The sequence below is a fragment of the Oncorhynchus gorbuscha genome, linkage group LG02 (genome assembly GCF_021184085.1).
Source record: "Oncorhynchus gorbuscha isolate QuinsamMale2020 ecotype Even-year linkage group LG02, OgorEven_v1.0, whole genome shotgun sequence".
Lineage (NCBI taxonomy): Eukaryota > Metazoa > Chordata > Actinopteri > Salmoniformes > Salmonidae > Oncorhynchus > Oncorhynchus gorbuscha.
In genome coordinates, this window is record NC_060174.1 from 94,598,517 (window position 1) to 94,620,636 (window position 22,120).

Here is a 22,120-nt window from a genome sequence, read left to right on the forward strand (position 1 = left end):
CGTTATTATAGTGATAGCCTTTATACTGGTAGCTTGCAAGGTGAAAAGACACTAGGCTATTACTCGCTATCCATTATAGGTATATACAGAAAGCCTGTCTTTCTTGAATTGTAAAGTTAGTTTGAAGGTGGAGTTGTGAGTGTTTGTATAATGCTCTATAGGTTGGAATATTCTGTGTCTCTATGCATTTATTTGTTTTCAGAGTGAAGTCAGACAGTCTGTGGCTGAAACACTGTGTCACCCAGGCCACATTCATAGTTGGCAATAGGAGTTGGCTAAACAGCACGAACAGACCAGTGACCTGGCTAGAGTGAGTCAGGGTGAGAGTTGGCTCATTTAATGCTAGCTCTGGTTCCTTTTTTTGGGGTGAGCCTCAATACTCAGAAGTGGCTTAATCTCCTTGTCTCCTCTACTTATTCTGCACTGATCTGAAAGTATTTGAGAGGCGTAAATGCAATATGATGGATGACCTGCCAGGGTTGTGTTCAGTACGCCACGCAGCAGAAGACCTTTTAAAAACGTGTTGCAACAGAACTCAAATGAGACTACCTGGATATATCCAATAAGTAGTTCTATCTCTGTTTCAGTCACAAACCAGGTATTTCTAATCCAGCTTTCTGAAATGCAGACAAAAGGAAGGAGCTAATGACGGGAAACCTCTTTAAATTATTACAAACGATCTTGGAAACCTCTACAAAAAATATAATCATCTTTGACTCACCCTTTTAGAGGAAAGATTGTGGCCAGCTGGTTTCTGTTATCTCAGTGCTACAACTAATGACAACCATACACATCAATCATAATCTTTTATGACACCCACCTTCTAACGCACCTTCTATATATCCCCACTTGTAATATAAATATATTTTTATTTGAAAGCAATTTTGGTGCATTGTATTAACTTTGTAATAAACCAAACTATAGACCATCACCATGGTCTATTACCCAACCAAGCCGCAATTCTTCTTAACACAGTGCGCATCCAACCCGGAAGACAGCCACACCAATGTGTCGGAGGAAACACCGTGCACCTGGCAGCCTTGGTTAGCGTGCACTGCGCCCGGCCCGCCACAGGAGTCGCTGGTGCGCGATGAGACAAGGATATCCCTACCTCCCTAACCCAGACGACGCTAGGTCAATTGTGCGTTGCCCCATGGACCTCCCGGTTGCGACAGAGCCTGGGCGCGAACCCAGAGTCACTGGTGGTACAGCTGGCGCTCTGGAGGCCCTCATTTCTATGGTCTATTGATGATTTTTATGACTAAAGTGCATGGAGATGGAATTTCCTTAACCTAGAGGCAGGCATATGACTATCCGGTTTATGACATTGAACAAAAACAACAACTCAATATTAGGAAGGTGTTTTTAATGTTTGGTTTACTCAGTGTGGTTTGTTTTATATTTATAAGAGCTGATAAGAGCTAACCCAGTGTGTTTGAAAGCATTCTCCAGTGAACAAGGCTCTGGAGTGAAATGTCCCCTAGTAGGTACAGATCTAGGATCAGATCTGGGCCTAACCTTAACCATCAGTGGGGAAAATGCTTAACTCACTCAAGATCAGCATCTAGGCAACTTCACCCTAATGCTCACCCAGTGTGTTTGATAGCATTCATTCCCCTAGTGAGCAGGAAGTTGCAGTGGCACCAACACTGAATTTGTGTCTACACTCCAGTCATCGCATGTCTCCATCAATTATTTTCACACCTCCACCACCATCTGGCAATGTCTCTGTCTCTGTCAACTAGTGTCTGACTGCTTGCGTGTGCGCACATGAATGTGTACTTCCTGTCTAAGCTTAGACACGAAGACAAAACCGCGTGAAAGTGATGATAATATGACCTCTCAGTAGTATGCAGCACATTTGGCCTTGGATATGTACTGAGCAGAACGCTAAATCTGTCAGTACTCGAAGATCAAGTCAACACTGTAGTTGAGTCAGGCTCTCTGATTTAGTCTCTGTATTTTAGGGTACATTGAGAGAACTTAAAATAAGCCCTAAACACACTTGCCGCTGTTCTTAGACACGTTCAATAACTTCAGTGGCTCTGCTGTTGTATGTGGGTGTTTCAATTACCTGTGTGTCTTTGTTTGTGTGTCTCTGTCAGACTTTCTGTGTGTGTGTGTGTGTGTGTGTGTGTGACCTGTGTTTGTTGTCACAGCTGCAAGGCTGGACACACACACACACACAGTGTCCACAGGCACCATGGGTTCTGTAAACAAACTCAACCCCAGATACAGAACAACTCCTAGAAACCAAGAGTTGGAGGGAGGGAGGGAGATGTGGGTAAAGACCGGGAAAATGGGTTGAGTTGAAAGGCACACACACACACACGTGAGGAACAGGAATTTGCACTGCCTTTAGGTAGACCTGAGCATCAGTTACTGTTTTTAGTCTTCAACCCTTTCATATCGGACTACATATTACAGTTGACTTTTGTCACCTTGTTGTTTTTCAGATAGCCTTTTAGGTTAAAGGGTGTCTCTGAAACAGTTATGCAGTCATGTCATGATTTTTCATTAAAGAACCTTCAGAATTTAGGTTGTCATAATGTTTTTGTTTATCACTGTACTCAATCAAATGCCTGTCAGATAATGTAGCATAATAGATGGCAGAAATTCTCTGCCTAATTGAGGTAGATTGAAATAAGATTAAATCCCACCACTTCGGAACATAATGCCTTCTGTGTGTGCCTGTGTGCATGCATTTTGGGTGTTTTTTTGGGGGGGGTGCATATCCTGGGTGTACATTTGACGTTTGCACCTTTTGTCTGTGTGTATGCCTGTGTGTGTGTTATTTTAAATAATTTTTACCTTTATTTAACTAGGCAAGTCAGTTAAGAACAAATTCTTATTTTCAATGACGGCCTAGGAACTGCCTGCTCAGGGGCAGAACGACAGATTTGTACCTTGTCAGCTCGGGGGTTTGAACTTGCAACCTTCCGGTTACTAGTCCAACGCTCTAACCACTAGGCTACCCTGCCGCCCCCTGTGTGTATGCCTGTGTGTGTGTGTATGCCTGTGTATGTTTACAGTGTGTATGCCAGTGTGTCGATAGGCAAGCCAAGGGCACTGAGCCAGACCATATTAGGCATCAGTTTGTGAAAAGCAGGAAGTGTTCAGGGCTCGGATTCCCCGGGAAGTCGGGGATTGTTTCACGTCTCACACTGCCGAGGAGGAGGAAGTAGCTGAGACTTTCTCACACGCGTTACTGTGGCGACGCCGCGTGTGACCTTGCATGGTAGCAGAGTCTGAGAAAGCGATTCCACAAAGGCACACTCTGAAAGGGATTATACAGTACAATATATTATTTATTTATTTATTTTTGGATTTTACCCCCCTTTCTCCCCAATTTCGTGGTATCCAATTGTTAGTATACTATATTGTCTCTTTGCTACAACTCCCGTCTCTTTGCTACAACTCCTCTTAACACAGCGCGCATCCAACCCGGAAGCCAGCCGCACTAATGTGTCGGTGGAAACACGGCCCGCCACAGGAGTCGCTAGTGCGCGATGAGACCAGGATATCCCTACCGGCCAAACCCTCCCTAACCCGGACGACACTAGGCCAGTTGTGCGTTGCCCCACGGACCTCCCGGTCGCGGCCGGCTGCGACAGAGTCTGGGCGCGAACCCAGAGTCTCTGGTGGCACAGCTAGCGCTGCGATGCAGTGCCCTAGAACACTGCGCCACCCGGGAGTCCCTGGGTATGTGTAATTTTGTGATAGATGTGCAGATGATGTGCAAGTAGAGATACTGGGGTGCAAAAGAGCAAAAATAAATAACAATATGGAGATGAGGCAGTTGGGTGGGCTATTTACAGATGGGCTGTGTACAGGTGCTGCTCTGACAGCTGATGCTTAAAGTTAGTGAGGGAGATATGAGTCTCCAGCTTCAGTGATTTTTGCAATTCTTTCCAGTCATTGGCAGCAGAGATGAGTGGATTCAGTTATTTCAGCCACACCAGTTGCTGAAAGGTGTATAAAATCGAGTGCACAGCCATGCAATCTTCATAGACAAACATTGGCAGTAGAATGGCCCGTACTAAAAAGCTCAGTGACTTTCAACGTGGCACCATCATAGAATGGCACCTTTCCAACAAGTCTGTTAATCAAATTTCTGCCCTGCTAGAGCTGCCCAGGTCAACTGTAAGTGCTGTTATTGTGAAGTGGAAATGTCTAGCCACAACAACGGCTCAGCCACGAAGTGGTAGGCCACGCAACCTCACAGAACGGGACTGCCGAGTGCTGAAGTTCCAAACTGCTGTAGTGGTGTAAAGCTCGCCGCCATTGGACTCTGGAGCAGTGGAAACACATTTTCTGGAGTGATTAATCACGCTTCACCGTCTAGCAGTCCGACTGATGAATTTGGGTTTGGCAGATGCCAGGAGAACGCTACCTGCCCCAATGCATAGTGGCAACTGTAAAGTTTGGTGGTGGAGGAGGACTAATGGTCTGGGGCTGTTTTTCATGGTTCGGGCTAGACCCCTAAATTCCAGTGACGGGAAATCTTAATGCTACAGCATACAATGACATTCTAAGTGATTTCTTTGCTTCCAACTTTGTGTCAACAGTTTGGGGAAGGCACTTTCCTGTTTCAGCATGATAATGCCCCTGTGCACAAAGCTAGGTCCTTACAGAAATGGTTTGTCGAGATCAGTGTGGAAGAACTTGACCGGTCTGCACAGAGCCCTAACCTCAACTGAAGAGATGGCGCAGAAGAACATGGTTGACGTTTTACATTCTCCCAACCAATTGTGCTATTATTTTTACATATTGTGTGCATAATGTTGCTGCTATGACTGAAAATAACTTCTGGACATCAGAAAAGCGATTACGCACTGCGGACAGGAAGAAACGTTTTCCTTTTGATGAGTCCGACAAGAAGGATATCCTGCTTTCACTGGAACAGGCCCAGATGCACGCCTTTTGCTTGAAGAAAAGACACTGGAAAAGGGGACGCAAATTGGGGATCTTTCTGAGAATCCAGAGGCGAGCAAGAACTCCCAATGCCTTCTATTCTTTCTAACATGCAATCATTGGAAAATAAAATTGATAACCTACTATTAAGATTATCCTACCAACGGGACATTAAAAACTGTAACATCTTATGTTTCACCGAGACGTGGCTAACAAAGACTGATAACATAGAGCTAGCTGGATTTTCCATGCACGGCAGAACAGATACTCTATCTCTGGTAAGACTAGGGGTGGGGGTCTGTTTCTTTTTGTCAATAACAGCTGGTGTGCGATGTCTAATATTAAAGAAGTCTCGAGGTATTGCTTTGCTTGCCTGAGGTAGAACCTTATGATAAGCTGCAGACCAGATTATCTACCAAGAAAGTTATCATCTCTATTATTCGTAGCCGCCTATTTACCACCACAAAACGAATCTGGCACTAAGGCCACTCTCAAACAACTCCGTAAGGCCATAAGCAAAGAATAAAGTGCTCGCTCCTAGTGGCCAGGAACTTTAATGCAGGAATGCCGACTGCGAGCAAGGCCTAATCGCCCAACATCAGTGCCTGACCTCACTAATGCTCTTGTGGCTGAATGGAAGCAATGTTGCAACCTCTGGTGGAAAGCCTTCCCAGAAGAGTGGAGGCTGTTCCAGCAGCAAAGGGAGGAACCAAATCTATATTAATGCCCATGATTTTGGATTGTGATGTTCGAAGAGCAGTTGTCCACATACTTTTGGTCATCTAGTGTATGTGCAGGTACAGTGCATTCGGGAAGTATTCAGACCCCTTGACTTTTTCCAGATATTACATTACAGCCTTATTCTAAAATTTGTCAAATTATTTATTTTCCTCATCGATCTACACACAATACCCCATAATGGCATAACGAAAACAGGTTTTTCGAATTTTTAGCAAATATATTAAAAAATAAAAAACATCTTATTTAGATAAGTATTCAGACCCTTTGCTATGAGACTCGAATTTGAGCATCTGGTTTCCATTGATCATCCTTGAAATGTTTCTAAAACCTGGAGTCCACCTGTGGTAAATTTAAATTGATTGGGGATGATTTGGAAAGGTACACACCTTTCCAAATGGTATAGCACAGTTGACTGTGCAAAAACCAAGCCATGAGATCAAAGGAATTGTCCATAGTGCTCTGAGACCGGATTGTGTGGAGACACCGATCTGGGGAAGGGTACCAAAAAATGTCTGCAGCATTGGGGGGGGGGGGGGGTTTGAGGGGCTTGGTCATTGAAGTGACCAAGAACCTGATTGTCACTCTGACAGATGCTCCAGAGTTCCTCTGGAGATGGGAAAATCGTCCAGATTGGCAACCATCTCTGCAGCACTTATGGTAGAATGGCCAGACAGAAGCCACTCCTCAGTAAAAGACACTTGACAGCTCATTCGGAGTTTACTCCCCCAAAATTTAACTGCAGGGACTGGGAGAAGGATAAACGGAGAAAAATGCAGAGAGTCTTGATGAAAACCTGCTCCAGAGCGCTTAGGACGTCAAACCGGGGTGAAGGTTCACCTTCCAACAGGACAACGACCCTAAGGACACAGCCAAGACAATGCAGGAGTGGTTTCGGGACATGTCTCTTTCGTTGAGTGTCCCAGCCAGAGCCCGGACTTGAACCCGATCGAACATCTCTGGAGAGACCTGAAAATAGCTGTGCAGAATGGGAGTAACTCTCCAAATACAGGTGTGCCAAGCTTGTAGCGTCATACCCAAAGACTCGAGGCTGTAATCGCTGCCAAAGGTGCTTTAACAAAGTACTGAGTAAAGAGTCTGAATACTTATGCATGTGTAATATTTCAAGTTTTTCATTTTATAAATTTGCATTAATTTCTAAAAACCTGTTTTTGCTTTGTCATTATGGGGTATTGTGTGTCGCTTGATAAGGAGAGAAAAAACATTTTAATCCATTTTAGAATAAGGCTGTAATGTAACAAAATGTGGAAAAGGTCAAGGGTTCTGTATACCTTCCATGCTGTCACTCAAATGGATAGGGGCCTGGCCCACGTGGGGGGAAAATGTCGCAGCACAGCTTCCAGAAAAATGGTGCTAAAAAGTCACTCGTGATCGTATCTGTTTACTGTAAAACATTGCTTCGTAAGGTCTTTTAGGCGTCCTGAACTCCTTTTCTTGCTCTTACTGCCATAAAGCAACATCGACAACAAAGCAATGTCCACAACAGTGCATTAACTGCACTCAAAACCCAGATATGGGCTATCATTATTTCCTTGTCGGAGATGACTGAATTAACTCCTTCCCTCTTTCTTCCCCTCCACACACTCCCTGTTTCTATCTCTTCATCTCTCTTCCTTCATCTCTTTATCTCTCTGCCACCCTTTCCCTATTCATCTCTCTCTCTCTGTCCCTCTACCCTTCTATTCCTTTCCCTCTCTCCTCCATCTTTCTCTCTGCCCCCCCCCCCCCCCCCCTCTCTCTCTCAGTGAGTCCAGTATCTGCCAGGCACGGGCCACGGTCATGCTGTACGATGATGCTAACAAGCGCTGGGTGCCAGCAGGCACAGGGGGCCAGGCCTTCAGCAGGGTACAGATCTACCACAACCCTGTGGCCAACACATTCCGAGTGGTCGGACGCAAGATTCAGGCCGACCAGCAGGTAACTAGTGTACACACACACACCATGAACAGAGAATTTCCTAGGAGGCACTATCAGATATTCGATTGAGCAAAATAGCTGTTTTGTTTTACTTTTTTTAAGCTTTCATGTCTTTCATCAAGTATTTCTGTCCGACTTCTCACTAATCAAACTACTGGGCACAGATGTCAATTCAATGTCTTTTCCACGTTGGTTCAACATCATTTATTTGAAATTATGTGGAAACTATGTTGATTCTACCAGTGTATGCCCATTGGGTATCTATAATGACTACAACAGCTGTTGGGAGGAACAACTATGGTGGCTCATCAAGATCAAACACATTTTACAGTATATACTGTAAAGACAGTGCCTTCGAAAGTATTCACACCCCTAGACTTTTTCCACATTTTGTTGTGTTAGAGCCTGAATTTATAATGGATTATATTGAGATTATTTTTTGTCACTGCCCTATGCATAATACCCCATAATGTCAGTGGAATTATGTTTTTCAAGTTTTTTACAAATGTATTAAAAATTTAAATCTGTGATGTCTTGAATCAATAAGTATTCAACCCCTTTGTTATGGCAAGTCTAAATAAGTTCAGGAGTAAAAATTTGCTTATCAAATCACAAGTTACTTGGACTCTATCTGAAATAATTTGTTTTTAACATAATTTGGAAATGACTACCTCATCTCTGTACCACACATACAATCATCTGTAAGGTCCCTCAGTCAAACAGAGAATTACAAGCATTAATTCAACCACAAAGATCAGGGAGGTCTTCCAATGCCTAACAAATAGGGGCACTTGAATATCCCATTGAGCATTATGGAGTTATTAATTGCACTTTGGGTGGTGTATCAATACACCCAGTCACTACAAAGATACAGGCTTCCTTCCTAACTCACTTGCCGGAGAGGAAGGAAACAGCTCAGGGATTTCACCATGAGGCCAATGGGGACTTTAAAACTGTTACAGAGTTTAATGGCTGTGATAGGAGGACACTGAAGGTGGACCAACAACATTGTAGTTACGCCACACAATACTTGCCTAATTGACAAAGTGAAAAGAAGGAAGCCTGTACAGAATAAAAATATTTAGAAACATGCATCCTGTTTGCAACTACGCACTAAAGTAATACTTCAAAATAATGTGTCGAAGCAAATCACGTTTTGTCCTGAATGCGAAGTGTTATATTCAAATTCAATATAACACTTTATTCAGTACTTTATTCTCCATATTTTCAAGCATAGTGGTGGCTGCATCATGTTTTGGGTATGCTTGTAATCGTTAAGGACTGGGAAGTTTTTCAGGTTTAAAAAAGTAACGGAATGGAGCTAAGCACAGGCAAAATCCTAGTCGGCAAGCCTGGTTGTCTGCTTTCCACCAGAGACTGGGAGATGATTTCACCTTTCAGCAGGACAATAACCTAAAACACAAGGCCATGTTTACACTGGAGTTGCTTACCAAGAAGAGAGTGAAAGTTCTTGAGTTACCTGGTTACAGTTTTGACTAAAATCTGCTTGGAAATCTATGGCAAGACCTGAAAATGGTTGTCTAGCAATTTTCAACAACAAATCTGTCAGAGCTTGAATAATTTGGAATAGAATAATGGGCAAATGTTGCACAATCCAGGTGTGGAAACTCTTAGACTTACCCACAAAGTTGATAATAACATGAATTGACTCTGGGTGTTGAATACTTATCGAATTAAGATATAATAATGTTTTTTTATGAATGTTTTACAAATGTTTGAATTTTTCTTGAACTTTGACATTAGAGTATTTTGGGTAGATCATTGACAAAGAATGACAATTCAATTTTAATCCCACTTTGTAACACAACAAAATGTAGAAAAAGTCAAGGGGTTAGAATACTCTCTGAAAGCACTGTGTGTATATTTACACTTACAGTACCAGTCAAAGAGTTTGGACACCTACTAATTCAAGGGTTTTTCTTTATTTTTACTATATTCTATTGTAGAATAATAGTGAAGACGACACACTATGAAATAACACATATGGAATCATGTAGTAATACTTTAGATTCTTCAAAATAGCCACACTTTGCCTTGACTTTGCACACTCTTGGCATTCTCTCAACCAGCTTCACCTAGAATGCTTTTCCAACAGTCTTGAAGGCGTTCCCACATATGCTGAGCACTTGTCGGCTGCTTTTCCTTCACTTTGCGGCACACAATTGCCCCAGCGTTGTCCAGGTTTGACCGGTGTAAATCGTCATTGTAAACAATAATTTGTTCTTAATTTGTTCTTGCCTAGTTAAATAAAGGTTCAATTAATAAAACTCCAGGCTGTATCACAACCGTCTGTGATTGGGAGTCCCATAGGGCGGCACACAATTGGCCCAGCATCAAATCAAATCAAAATCAAATCAAATTTATTTATATAGCCCTTCGTACATCAGCTGATATCTCAAAGTGCTGTACAGAAACCCAGCCTAAAACCCCAAACAGCAAACAATGCAGGTGTAAAAGCACGTCCGGGTTCGGCCGGGTTTGGCCGGTGTAGGCCGTCATTGTATAAGAATTTAATATTTAAATACGTTTTCTTCTTTAAAAAAAATTAAGATCATCCCAAACCATCTCAATTGGGTTGAGGTCAGGTGATTGGAGGCCAGGTGATCTGATGAGGCACTCCATCACTCTCCTTCTTGGTCAAATAGCCCTTACACAGCCTGGAGGTGTGATTTGGGTCATTGTCCTGTTGAAAAACTAATGATAGTCTCACTGAGAGCAAACCAGATGGGATGGCATATCGCTGCAGAATGCTGTGGTAGCCATTTTGGTTAAGTGTACCTTGAATTCTAAATCAATCACAGACAGTATCGCCAGCAAAGCACCCCCACACCATAACACATCCATGCTTCACGGTGGGAACCACAAATGCGGAGATCATCCGTTCACCTACTCTGTGTCACAGACAAGGCGGTTGGACAGATTTCCACCGGTCTAATATCCATTGCTCTTTTTTCTTGACCCAAGCAAGTCTTTTCTTCCAGTTGGTGTCCTTTAGTAGAGGTTTCTTTGCAGCAATTCGATCATGAAGGTCTGGTTCACGCAGTCTCCTCTGAACAGTTGATGTTGAGATGTGTCTGTTACTTGAACTCTGAAGCATTTATTTGGGTTGCAATTACTGATGCTGGTAACTAATGAACTCATCCTCTGCAGCAGAGGTAACTCTGGGTCTTTCCTGTGGCAGTCCTCATGAGAGCCAGTTTCATCATAGCGCTTGATGGTTTTTGCAACTGCACTTGAATTGACTGACATTATGTCTTAAAGTAATGATGGACTGTAATTTCTCTTTGCTTATTTGAGCTGTTCTTGCCATAATATGCACTTGGTCTTTTACTAAATATGGCTATCTTCTGTACACCACCCATATCTTGTCACAACACCACTGATTGGCTCATTTAAGAAGGAAAGAAATTCCACAAATGTAACTTTTAACAAGGCACACCTGTTAATTGAAATGCATTCCAGGTCATGAAGCTGGTTGAGAGAATGCCAAGAGTGTGCGAAGCATTCAAGGCAAAGTGTGGCTGCTTTGAAGAACCTCAAATATAAAATATTTTTATTTGGTGACTATATGATTCCATATGTGTTACTTCATAGTTTTGATGTCTCTGTTTTACAATGTAGAAAATATTTAAAATAAACACCCTTGAATGATTAGGTGTGTCCAAACTTTTGACTGTTACTGTACATGCACATACACACACATTTGAACACATAACACGAGACAACAATGCAGTGCTTGGAGGGTAACATTTTTACTACTGGTCTGGAACATCTTTGGAGAGTCTGACTGACTTGAACATTATTAGACAAACTGATCTGTAAATCTTGTGAGTGTTGCTATAACACCATATGGGAACCAGTCCCCTTGTTGCTTCCTTGCCCTGTCACACTCAGAGATTTGTAGTTAGGCTTTGTCATTTCTGTCTGCTGCAGACTGTGAACATGCAGCCATCAGCCTCTGCTCCTTGAGGTTAGTGTCATTAGTATAGTTTGGGTTGTATGTGTCAGATGTCTTCCTCTTTCTCTCTGGCTTCCCTATCTCACTTCTGTTTACTGTGTGTCACTACCTCTGCTCTCGCACTAACACCTTCCTCTCACACTAGGGTAGTGGAGGACCCACACTAAGACGAAAGAGACCTAGTGTAGCCTAGCCTAACTTGAACCAACTTTTAGTTTAGTTTATCCTAGCCTAGCATCTTAGCACAGTTTACAAAAGCTCTATTGCTTTGGAAAGGGCAATGGAAGGGTCCACACTACTAGTAGCACTAGTGACTAGAGACTTAGCCTAGCATATTAGCACAGTTTCACTAATAGCTCAGTTTTCAAATGCACCTCCGCTTCACTGATTCCACAGATGGGGCCAGGCAGGTCACCCGTGATACAAGTCAGTATTCAACGTCCATCCATGTCTGAGGACATAGGGGGAGATATGGAAAATGGACACTAGGGGAAACAGTGAGCGCTGTTACCTTCAAGTAGTGTTGTGGATGGGTATAAGCATCTGCCTCTGGTTCAAAAGGTTGCATGTTCAAATCCAGTGATAGAAATGTATTTTTCAAATATTTATTCTAAGCATATTCTAAACCTTATCCATTAACCATTCAGAGTTAATGGCTAACCTTAAGAATTTTGCAGCAATTACAGCTGCAAGTCTCTATAAGCTTGGCATATCGAGCCACTGGGATTTCTGCCTATTCTTCAAGGCAAAACTGCTCTAGCTCCTTCAAGTTGGATGGGTTCCGTTGGTGTACAGCTATCTTTAAGTAATACCACCGATTCTCAATTGGATTGAGGTCTGGGCTTTGACTAGGCCATTCCAAGGCATTTAAATGTGTCCCCTTAAACCACTCGAGGGTCGCTTTAGCAGTATGCTTAGTCATTGTCCTGCTGGAAGGTGAACCCCCGTCCCAGTCTCAAATCGCTGGAAGATTGAAACAGGTTTCCCTCAAGAATTTCCCTGTATTTAGCGCCATCCATCATTCCTTCAGTTCTTACCAGTTTCCATTCCCTGCCGATTGAAAAACATCCCCACGGCATGATGCTGCCACCACTATGCTTCACTGTGGAGATGGTGTTCTCTGAGTGATGGGAGGTGTTTGGTTTGCGCCAGACAGTGTTTTCCTTGATGGCCAAAAAGCTACATTTTAGTCTCATCGAACCAGAGAACCTTCTTCCATATGTTTGGGGAGTCTCCCACATACTTCTCCACAACTTTGTCCCTGACCTGTTTGGAGAGCTCCTTGGGCTTCATGGTACTGCTTGCTTGGTGGTGCCCTTTCCTTAGTGGTGAGAGTGAATACATATACACACACCACTCTTCTGTTTTTAATGGGTTTTTTTAAACAAGTTTTTTTTTCCTGCTCCATTTTACTTTTACTATTTTAATGTCCATTACAAAAAATAAAAGTAAAAATCAATTTAAATTACAGGTTGTAATACCAAAGGGGAATGAATAATTTTATAAGGCACTGACTGTAGCACTAGTTGAGCATGAAGGGATACAAGGATTAAACCATTTTGAAATACAAAAGGTAGGTACAAATACAATCTAGGTTCTCTCTCCAGTGTTTACTTACCTACACATGCTACATTCCACACACATTCTCTCAGTGAATGCATACTCTCATTCAACTCATAGTTTCTCATTGTCTTTTACTTCCTGCCTGACACTCCCAGGTGGTGATCAACTGTCCAATCGTCAAGGGGCTGAAGTACAATCAGGCCACAAGCAACTTCCACCAGTGGCGGGACGCCCGGCAGGTGTGGGGGCTGAACTTCGGCAGCAAGGAGGACGCCACCCTCTTTGCCAACGGCATGATGCACGCCCTGGAGGTGCTGAGTGCTCTCGGCGACTCGGGTATGACCCACAATATAGGACAAAAATACAATGCATACCAAAAATATGTATAGAAAAATAAATGAACGGGAAACGCATTTTGTTTGTTCACTGTGAATTTTAAATAAATTGAACGGAAGGTCGCTCGCCTGTTATTTCTTTCTTGCTGCAATCAGTGATCTGGAATCCGCAGTAGGGGAAACTGCACCACTGTCCACCTCACCACCATTATTATTATTTTTTTTTGTGAAAGCGGAGGTGAGGAGTGTCTCAACGTGATTATTTTTTTTTTTATAGTGATGTCAGAGGAGGAAAAACAGTTTGTTGTCTGCAGCCACTTCTAATATCGCAAACGAACGTGGCGGTTTCACCATAAAGGATTCCAGCGTTTACCTAACACCATTGGATAGATTTAGTCAGAAAGGAGAAGGGAAAGCTATTTAAACAGGACCGCTAAAATACACATTACTCACTCGTTGTCTTTTTCTATTCTCAGGATACTCCTCTCTCCCTCGCCCTGTCCAGAATGGACCCTCCCCTGAGGAGCTGGAGCAGCAGAGGAGGTACCGTTCACATGATTTTAGGGTTTCTTCAGGTGCTGAGTAGCACCAAAGATGAGTTCTCTATAGCTCCTGGTTAATAATGTTCCTGTTGCATACCAACTTACCCACATCTTCATATTGCTTGTGCACAATTATTAGTAAAACACACTCTCTACCTTACAACTTCACACATTTTATATGTCTAAAACACTCTGTGCCTCCCGAGTGGAGCAGCGGTCTAAGGCACTGCATTGCAGACCCATGAGGTGGCTCACAATTGGCCCAGCATCGTCCGGGTTAGGGGAGTGTTTGGCTGGCTGGGATGTCCTTGTCCCATCGCGTTCTAGCGACCCCTAGTGGTTGCCAGGTGCATGCACGCCAACTTCGGTCACCAGCTGTATGGTGTTTCCTCCGACACATTGGTGCAGATGGCTTACGGGTTAAGCGAGCAATGTGTCAAGGAGCAGTGTGTTGAGGTCGTGTTTCAGAGGCCGTGTAGCGAAATGCGTTGGTTTCTAGCTCCAACAGTGCAGTAATATCTAACAACTAACATCTAACAGTTTCACAACAATACACACATCTAAGTAAAGAAATGGAATTGAGCTTACAGTGGGGCAAAAAATAATTTAGTCAGCCACTAATAATGCAAGTTCTCCCACTTATAAAGATGAGAGGCCTGTAATTTTCATCACAGGTACACTTCAACTATGACAGACAAAATGAGAAGAAAAAAAATCCAGAAAATCACATTGTAGGATTTTTAATGAATTTATTTGCAAATTATGGTGGAAAATAAGTATTTGGTCAATAACAAAAGTTTATCTCAATACTTTGTTATATACCCTTTATTGGCAATGACAGAGGTCAAATGTTTTCTGTAAGTCTTCAAGGTTTTCACACACTGTTGCTGGTATTTTGGCCCATTCCTCCATTCAGATCTCCTCTAGAACAGTGACGTTTTGAGGCTGTTACTGGGCAACACAGACTTTCAACTCCCTCCAAAGATTTTCTATGGGGTTGAGATCTGGAGACTGGCTAGGCCACTCCAGGACCTTGAAATGCTTCTTACGAAGTCACTCCTTCGTTGCCCGGGCGGTGTGTTTGGGATCATTGTCATGCTGAAAGACCCAGCCACGTTTCATCTTCAATGCCCTTGCTGATGGAAGGAGGTTTTCACTCAATCTCACGATACATGGCCCCATTCATTTCTCTTTTATACAGATCAGTCGTCCTGGTCCCTTTGCAGAAAAACAGCCCCACAGCATGATGTTTCCACCCCCATGCTTCACAGTAGGTATGGTGTTCTTTGGATGCAACTCAGCATTCTTTGTCCTCCAAACACGACGAGTTGAGTTTTTACCAAAAAGTTCTATTTTGGTTTCATCTGACCATATGACATTCTCCCAATCTTCTTCTGGATCATCCAAATGCTCTCTAGCAAACTTCAGACTGGCCTGGACATGTACTGGCTTAAGCTGGGGAACACGTCCGGCACTGCAGGATTTTGAGTCCCTGGCGGCGTAGTGTGTTACTGATGGTAGTCTTTGTTACTTTGGTCCCAGCTCTCTGCAGGTCATTCACTAGGTCCCCCCGTGTGGTTCTGGGATTTTTGCTCACTGTTCTCATGATCATTTTGACCCCACAGGGTGAGATCTTGCGTGGAGCCCCAGATCGAGGGAGATTATCAGTGGTCTTGTATGGGTCTTGTATGGGTCTGCTCCCACAGTTGATTTCTTCAAACCAAGCTGCTTACCTATTGTAGGTTCAGTCTTCCCAGCCTGGTGCAGTGTCTTATGACAGATCTTTGGTCTTGGCCATAGTGGAGTTTGGAGTGTGACTGTTTGAGGTTGTGGACAGGTGTCTTTTATACTGATAACAAGTTCAAACCGGTGCCATTAATACAGGTAACGAGTGGAGGACAGAGGAGCCTCTTAAAGAAGAAGTTACAGGTCTGTGAGAGCCAGAAATCTTGCTCGTTTGTAGGTGACCAAATACTTATTTTCCACCATAATTTGCAAATAAATTCATAAAAATCCTACGATGTGATTTTCTGGATTTTTTTTCTCATTTTATCTGTCATAGTTGAAGTGAACCTATGATGAAAATTACAGGTCTCTCATCCTTTTAAGTGGGATATCTTGCACAATTGGTGGCTGACTAAATACTTAAAAATGTCCTTGTTTTCCATGAAAACATACATGAAGTTAGTTGCAAAATGAATAGGAAATGTAGTCAAAGTTAAATTATAAATAATGATTTTTAATAATTGTCTCCTTCAAGCTTCGCTTTCATCAAAGAATCCTCCATTTGCAGCAATTACAGCCTTGCAGACCTTTGGCATTCTAGTTGTCAATTTGTTGAGGTAATCTGAAGAGATTTCACCCCATGCTTCCTGATGTACCTGCCACAATTTAGATTGACTTGATGGGCACTTCTTTACGTACCATATGGTCAAGGTGCTTCCACAACAACTCAATAGGGTTAAGATCTGGTGACTGTGCTGGCCACTCCTTTATAGACAGTATACCAGCTGACTACTTCTTCCCTAAATAGTTATTGCATAGTTTAGAGCTATGCTTTGGGTTATTGTCCTGTTGTAGGAGGAAATTGGCTCCAATTAAGCACCGTACACAGGGTATGGCATGGCATTGCAAAATGGAGTGATAGCCTTCCTTCAAGATCCCTTTTACCCTGTACAAATCTCCCATTTTACCACCACCAAAGCACCCCAGACCATCACATTGCCTCTACCATGCTTGACAGATTGCGTCAAGCACTCCTCCAGCATCTTTTCATTTTTTTTGCGTCTCACGAATGTTCTTTGTGATCCGAACACCTCAAACTTAGATTTGTCTGGCCATAACATTTTTCCAATCTTGCTCTGTCCCGTGTCTGTGTTCTTTTGTCCATTTTAATCTTTTATTTATATTGGCCAGTCTGAGATATGGCTTTTTCTTTGCAACTCTGCCTAGAAGGCCAACATCCTGCAGTCGCCTCTTCACTGTCGACGTTGAGACTGGTGTTTTGTGGGTACTATATAACCTGTTGCGACGAGCAATCCCGTATCCGGGATTGTAATTATAGCCTCAAGCTCATTACCATAACTCAACGTTAACTATTCATGAAAATCGCAAATGAAAGTAAATAAATATATTGGCTCTCAAGCTTAGCCTTTTGTTAACAACACTGTCATCTCAGATTTTCAAAATATGCTTTTCAACCATAGCAAAACAAGCATTTGTGTAAGAGTATTGATAGCTAGCATAGCATTAAGCCTAGCATTCAGCAGGCAACATTTTCACAAAAACAAGAAAAGCATTCAAATAAAATAATTTACCTTTGAAGAACTTCGGATGTTTTCAATGAGGAGACTCTCAGTTAGATGGTAAATGTTCAGTTTTTCCAAAAAGATTATCTGTGTAGGAGAAATCGCTCCGTTTTGTTCATCACGTTTGGCTAAGAAAAAACCCGAAAATTCAGTCATCAAAACGCTGAACTTTTTTCCAAATTAACTCCGTAATATCGAAAGAAACATGGCAAACGTTGTTAGGAATCAATCCTCAAGGTGTTTTTCACATCTATTTGATAAGTCATTCGTGGCAGTTTGGTTTCTCCTCTGAATCACATGGAAAAATGCATGCAGCTGGAGGTTACACACCAATTTCGACGGAGGACACCAGGCGGACACCTGGTAAATGTAGTCTCTTATGGTCAATCTTCCAATGATATGCCTACAAATACGTCACAATGCTGCAGACACCTTGGGGAAACGACAGAAAGTGTAGGCTCGTTCCTGGCGCATTCACAGCCATATACGGAGACATTGGAACACAGCGCCTCAAATCTGGCTCACTTCCTGTTTGAAGTTTCATCTTGGTTTCGCCTGTAACATTAGTTCTGTGGCACTCACAGATCATATCTTTGCAGTTTTGGAAACGTCAGTGTTTTCTTTCCAAAGCTGTCAATTATATGCATAGTCGAGCATCTTTTCGTGACAAAATATCTTGTTTAAAACGGGAACTTTTTTCATCCAAAAATTAAGAGCGCCCCCTATATCCAAGAAGTTAATGAAGCGTCCAGTTGAGAACTTGTGAGGCATCTGTTTCTCAAACTAGACACTCATGTACTTGTCCTCTTGTTCAGTTGTTCACCGGGCCTCTCACTCTTTCTATTCTGGTTAGAGCCAGTTTGCGCTGTTCTGTGAAGGGAAGTAGTACACAGCGTTGAATTTCTCACATGGAATAGCCTTCATTTCCCAGAACAAGAATAGAGAGTGTCAGAAGACATTTCTTCATTTCTGGTATTTTGAGCCTGTAATCATACCCATAAATGCTGAATCTCCAGATACTCAACTAGTATAAAAGACAGTTTTATTGCTCCTTTAATTAACACAACTGTTTTCAGCTGTGCTACCATAATAGGAAAGGGGTTTTCTAATGTTCAATTAGCTTAACTTGGATTAGATAACACCACATGACATTGGAACACAGGTTGCTGATAATGGGCTTCTGTTTGCCAATGTAGATAAATATCTCTCCGGGAAGAAGGGCGGGAGTGTATGTTTCATGATTAACTACTCATGGTTTGATTGTGAGAACATACAGAAACTCAAGTCCTTTTGATCACCCAACCTAGAATACCACACAATGAAATGCTGACTGAATTACCTCCCTATACAGCTGTGTATATTCCCCCCTCAAGCCGATACCATGACGAACCTCAAAGAACTTCACTTGACTTTATACAAACTGGAAACCACATATCCTGATGCCGCATTTATTGTAACTGGGGATTTTAACAAAGCAAATTTGAGGAAAATGCTACCGAAGTTCTATCGACATATTGACTGCAGTACTCGCACTGCTAAAACACAACTGCTACTCCAACTTCCGGGATGCCCTCAAGGGCCTCCCCCGACCTCCCTTCGGCAAATCTGATCAAGACTCCATTTTGCTCTTCCCTTCCCATAGGCAGACACTCAAACCGGAAATACCTGTGCTAAGTTCAAATCAACGCTGGTCTAACCAATCGGAATCCACGCTTCAAGATTGTTTTGATCACACGGACTGCTGTTTCCAGTTTCAATAGTAATTTACAACATTAACAATGTCTACACTGTGTTTCTGATCAATTTTATGTTATTTTAATGAACAAAACATCTTGTTTGGCCATAATGACCATCGGTATGTTTGGAGGAAAAAGGGGGAGGCTTGCAAACTGAAGAACACCATCCCAACCGTGATGCATCGGGGTGGCAGCATCATGTTGTGGGAGTGCTTTGCTGCAGGAGGGACTGGTGCACTTCACATAATCGAGGACATTTTGTGGATATGTTGAAGCAACATCTCAAGACATCAGTCAGGAAGCTAAAGCTTTGTTACAAATGGGTCTTCCAAATGGACAATGACCCCAAGCATACTATCAAAGTTGTGGCAAAATGGCTTAAGGGCGGGCCTCCCGGGTGGCGCAGTTGTCTAGGGCATCGCAGCGCCAGCTGTGCCACCAGAGACTCTGGGTTCGCGCCCGGGCTCTGCTGCAGCCGGCCACAACCGGGAGGTCCGTGGGGTGACGCACAATTCGCCTAGCGTGGTTAGGGAGAGTTTGGCCGGTAGGGATATCCTTGTTTCACCGCGCACCAGCGACTCCTGTGGCGGGCCGGGCGCAGTGCACGCTAACCAAGTTAGCCAGGTGCACAGTGTTTCCTCCGACACATTGGTGCGGCTGGCTTCCGGGTTGGCGGCTCGCTGTGTTAAGAAGCAGTGCGGCTTGGTCGGGTTGTGTTTCGGAGGACGCATGGCTTTCAACCTTCGTCTCTCCCGAGCCCGCACGGGAGTTGTAGCGATGAGACGAGATAGTAATTACTAACAATTGGATACCACGAAATTGGGGAGAAAAAGGTGGTCAAATAAAATAAATGGCTGAAGGACAACAAAGTCGAGGTGTTGGAGTGGCCATCACAAAGCCATGCATTGTCTGTGGATCTGTTGGGGTGGTCAGTAAATTGAAGTGGGTCTGTGTCCAGTAAGGTAGAGGTGATATGATCCTTGACTAGTCTCTTAAAGCAGTTCATGATGACAGAAGTGAATGGCGATAGTCATTTAGTTCAGTTACCGGGTACAGTTTTCTTGGGTAATTACAATTTGTATTTAAAAAGTATCGTAATTTCTTATCAAGACCTGGCCGGATATCCCTGCACTGTCCATATTTGAAATGTTTAACTAAACCAGGTCATTCTTGATGGGTTATATAAACTGTGTCCGAATACCCTTATTAACATACTACATACTTAAAAGAGTATATACTATTAGTTATAGTTTAGTTTATACCTTAAACGAATGGTATCCTTTCAATTGAGCGTACTATTGCTTTGCCTGTCTACCAGAAGTTGATGCTGTTGCTATGCAACCTCTTGCTAGCTTGTTAGAATAACAAAGCTAGACATTTTATGGTTTAGGTGTGTTCATAAATTCAATCTGGAGTTCCAGAGTGCACAAATCCAGAGCGTTGTCAGATTGTCCGTTTGTAAATTCAGAGCGTTTCGCTTTCGGAGCATACACTGGACGCTCTGGCCGAGGAGTAGGGTTGATCGGATTCGAGTGTTCTGACCTCACAGCGGCAGTCAAGCTCCCAAGCTAACTGGCTAACGTTGGCTAGCTTGCTAGCTACTTCCAGACACAAATGAGAGAGCACCTCACTCTGACCATTTTACTCGGCCTAGCAGAGCCGGTTAGGCAGTTTTCATGTTATCCAGAGCGTTGGTGACTGTAACTGTGCTGCTGGCAACAATTTAATCACGCTTGTTTTTGTTGACGTTTACTGACACTGGCCATATTAAAATATTCAACGGGTGTTGAGCGTTCGTAAATCCATCAGTTATTCTGCGCTCTGCCACACCCAGACAAGAGTTCTCTGAAATCGGAGTAGATAGCCAGAATTAACCATGTCCATTGAGAACTCACAACAACAAATACCCCCTAAGAATAACATGAACAATCAAATCAATAAACGTTGGGTTGTTAGTTAGCTTTATTAGTTGCCAACTAATCTTGGTTAGGACGGTAACTAGCTAACATACCGGTACATACTGTAATGCTACGCGGTTCGTAAGGATAGCGTAGCTAACAAATTGTCAGGCAACTTAACGTGTAACTTAACTTATTTGAAAAGTCATTACTTTCTTACATTGCTTAACATTTTGTCATAATTAGTTAAAGGACTTTGGCTGCATATTTTCCGCCATTTTCTTCAAATCTGAAAACGTTGTGAAGCCAAGCCCATTATCTGAAGAATTGCATTATGGGCCCTAAAAGCACGGAAATGGTGTCCACTGTTTGTATACTTTGTATTTTGGTGAATTTAGTACAACATCCTAGAACTTTTGGCATACTAACTATATTTACGTCACAAATAGTACTGTTAGTGTAGTTAGTAGGAGTATTCAAAAACCGTCATCTATATTTTTTTATAAATGAAAATGTAGTCTAAAGCTTTTTCAAATAGCACACATAGGCCTACTACTCCACTGTTCTTTAAAATCAGTATTTTACATGCATCAGCCTAAATTTCCAATTCTTTATTCCCACACCCATTGGTGTGGGAATAAAAATTCTAGACGATAGCTTTAGCTGTCTGGTATCAACAGAAGGTCAGCTTAATCACCTGTTTATACTTGTGGGTTTTTTGTTTTAGTGAAGCTTATTTTAGCATGCTAGTGCATGTAATCTCCCTTCAGCACTGGTTTTCTTAAAAGTATACTAACACGGTGCTCCATGACAAGTTCTGTGTCTTTGTTGCAATTCCCCTATTATGACTGTCACTGACATCTAACCCTGACACTAATGCAGTCCGGTTCTGTGTGGCTCAGTTGGTAGAGCATGGGCGCTGGGTTCAATTTCCTAATGTTAGTGGCTTTGTATAAAAGTGTCTGCTAAATGGCACAATAGATTCTACAGTACCACACACTAACGCACTCTAATCTACAGTGCCACCCGGACTATTTACACAAACACCCCCCCTTTATTTTTACACTGCTGCTACTCACTGTTTATTTTAGTCACTTTTTACCCCAGCCTACATGTACAAACTAACCTGTACCCCCACACATTGACTCGGTACCGGTACCAGCCTCGTT

At 42.7% G+C, this 22,120-nt stretch overlaps 1 protein-coding gene across 4 annotated transcripts in view; it reads left to right on the top strand.

The window, feature by feature from the left end:
* The window catches only part of LOC124013452 (vasodilator-stimulated phosphoprotein-like), a 48,903-nt gene that overhangs the window by 4,712 nt on the left and 22,071 nt on the right, over window positions 1–22,120 (top strand). For all 4 annotated transcript variants that reach the window (XM_046327793.1, XM_046327790.1, XM_046327791.1 and 1 more), the window contains exons 2-4: window positions 7,419–7,590; window positions 13,288–13,468; window positions 13,944–14,010. In XM_046327793.1, coding sequence (XP_046183749.1) covers window positions 7,419–7,590; window positions 13,288–13,468; window positions 13,944–14,010 — 420 coding nt within the window. The remainder of the gene's footprint in view (window positions 1–7,418; window positions 7,591–13,287; window positions 13,469–13,943; window positions 14,011–22,120) is intronic.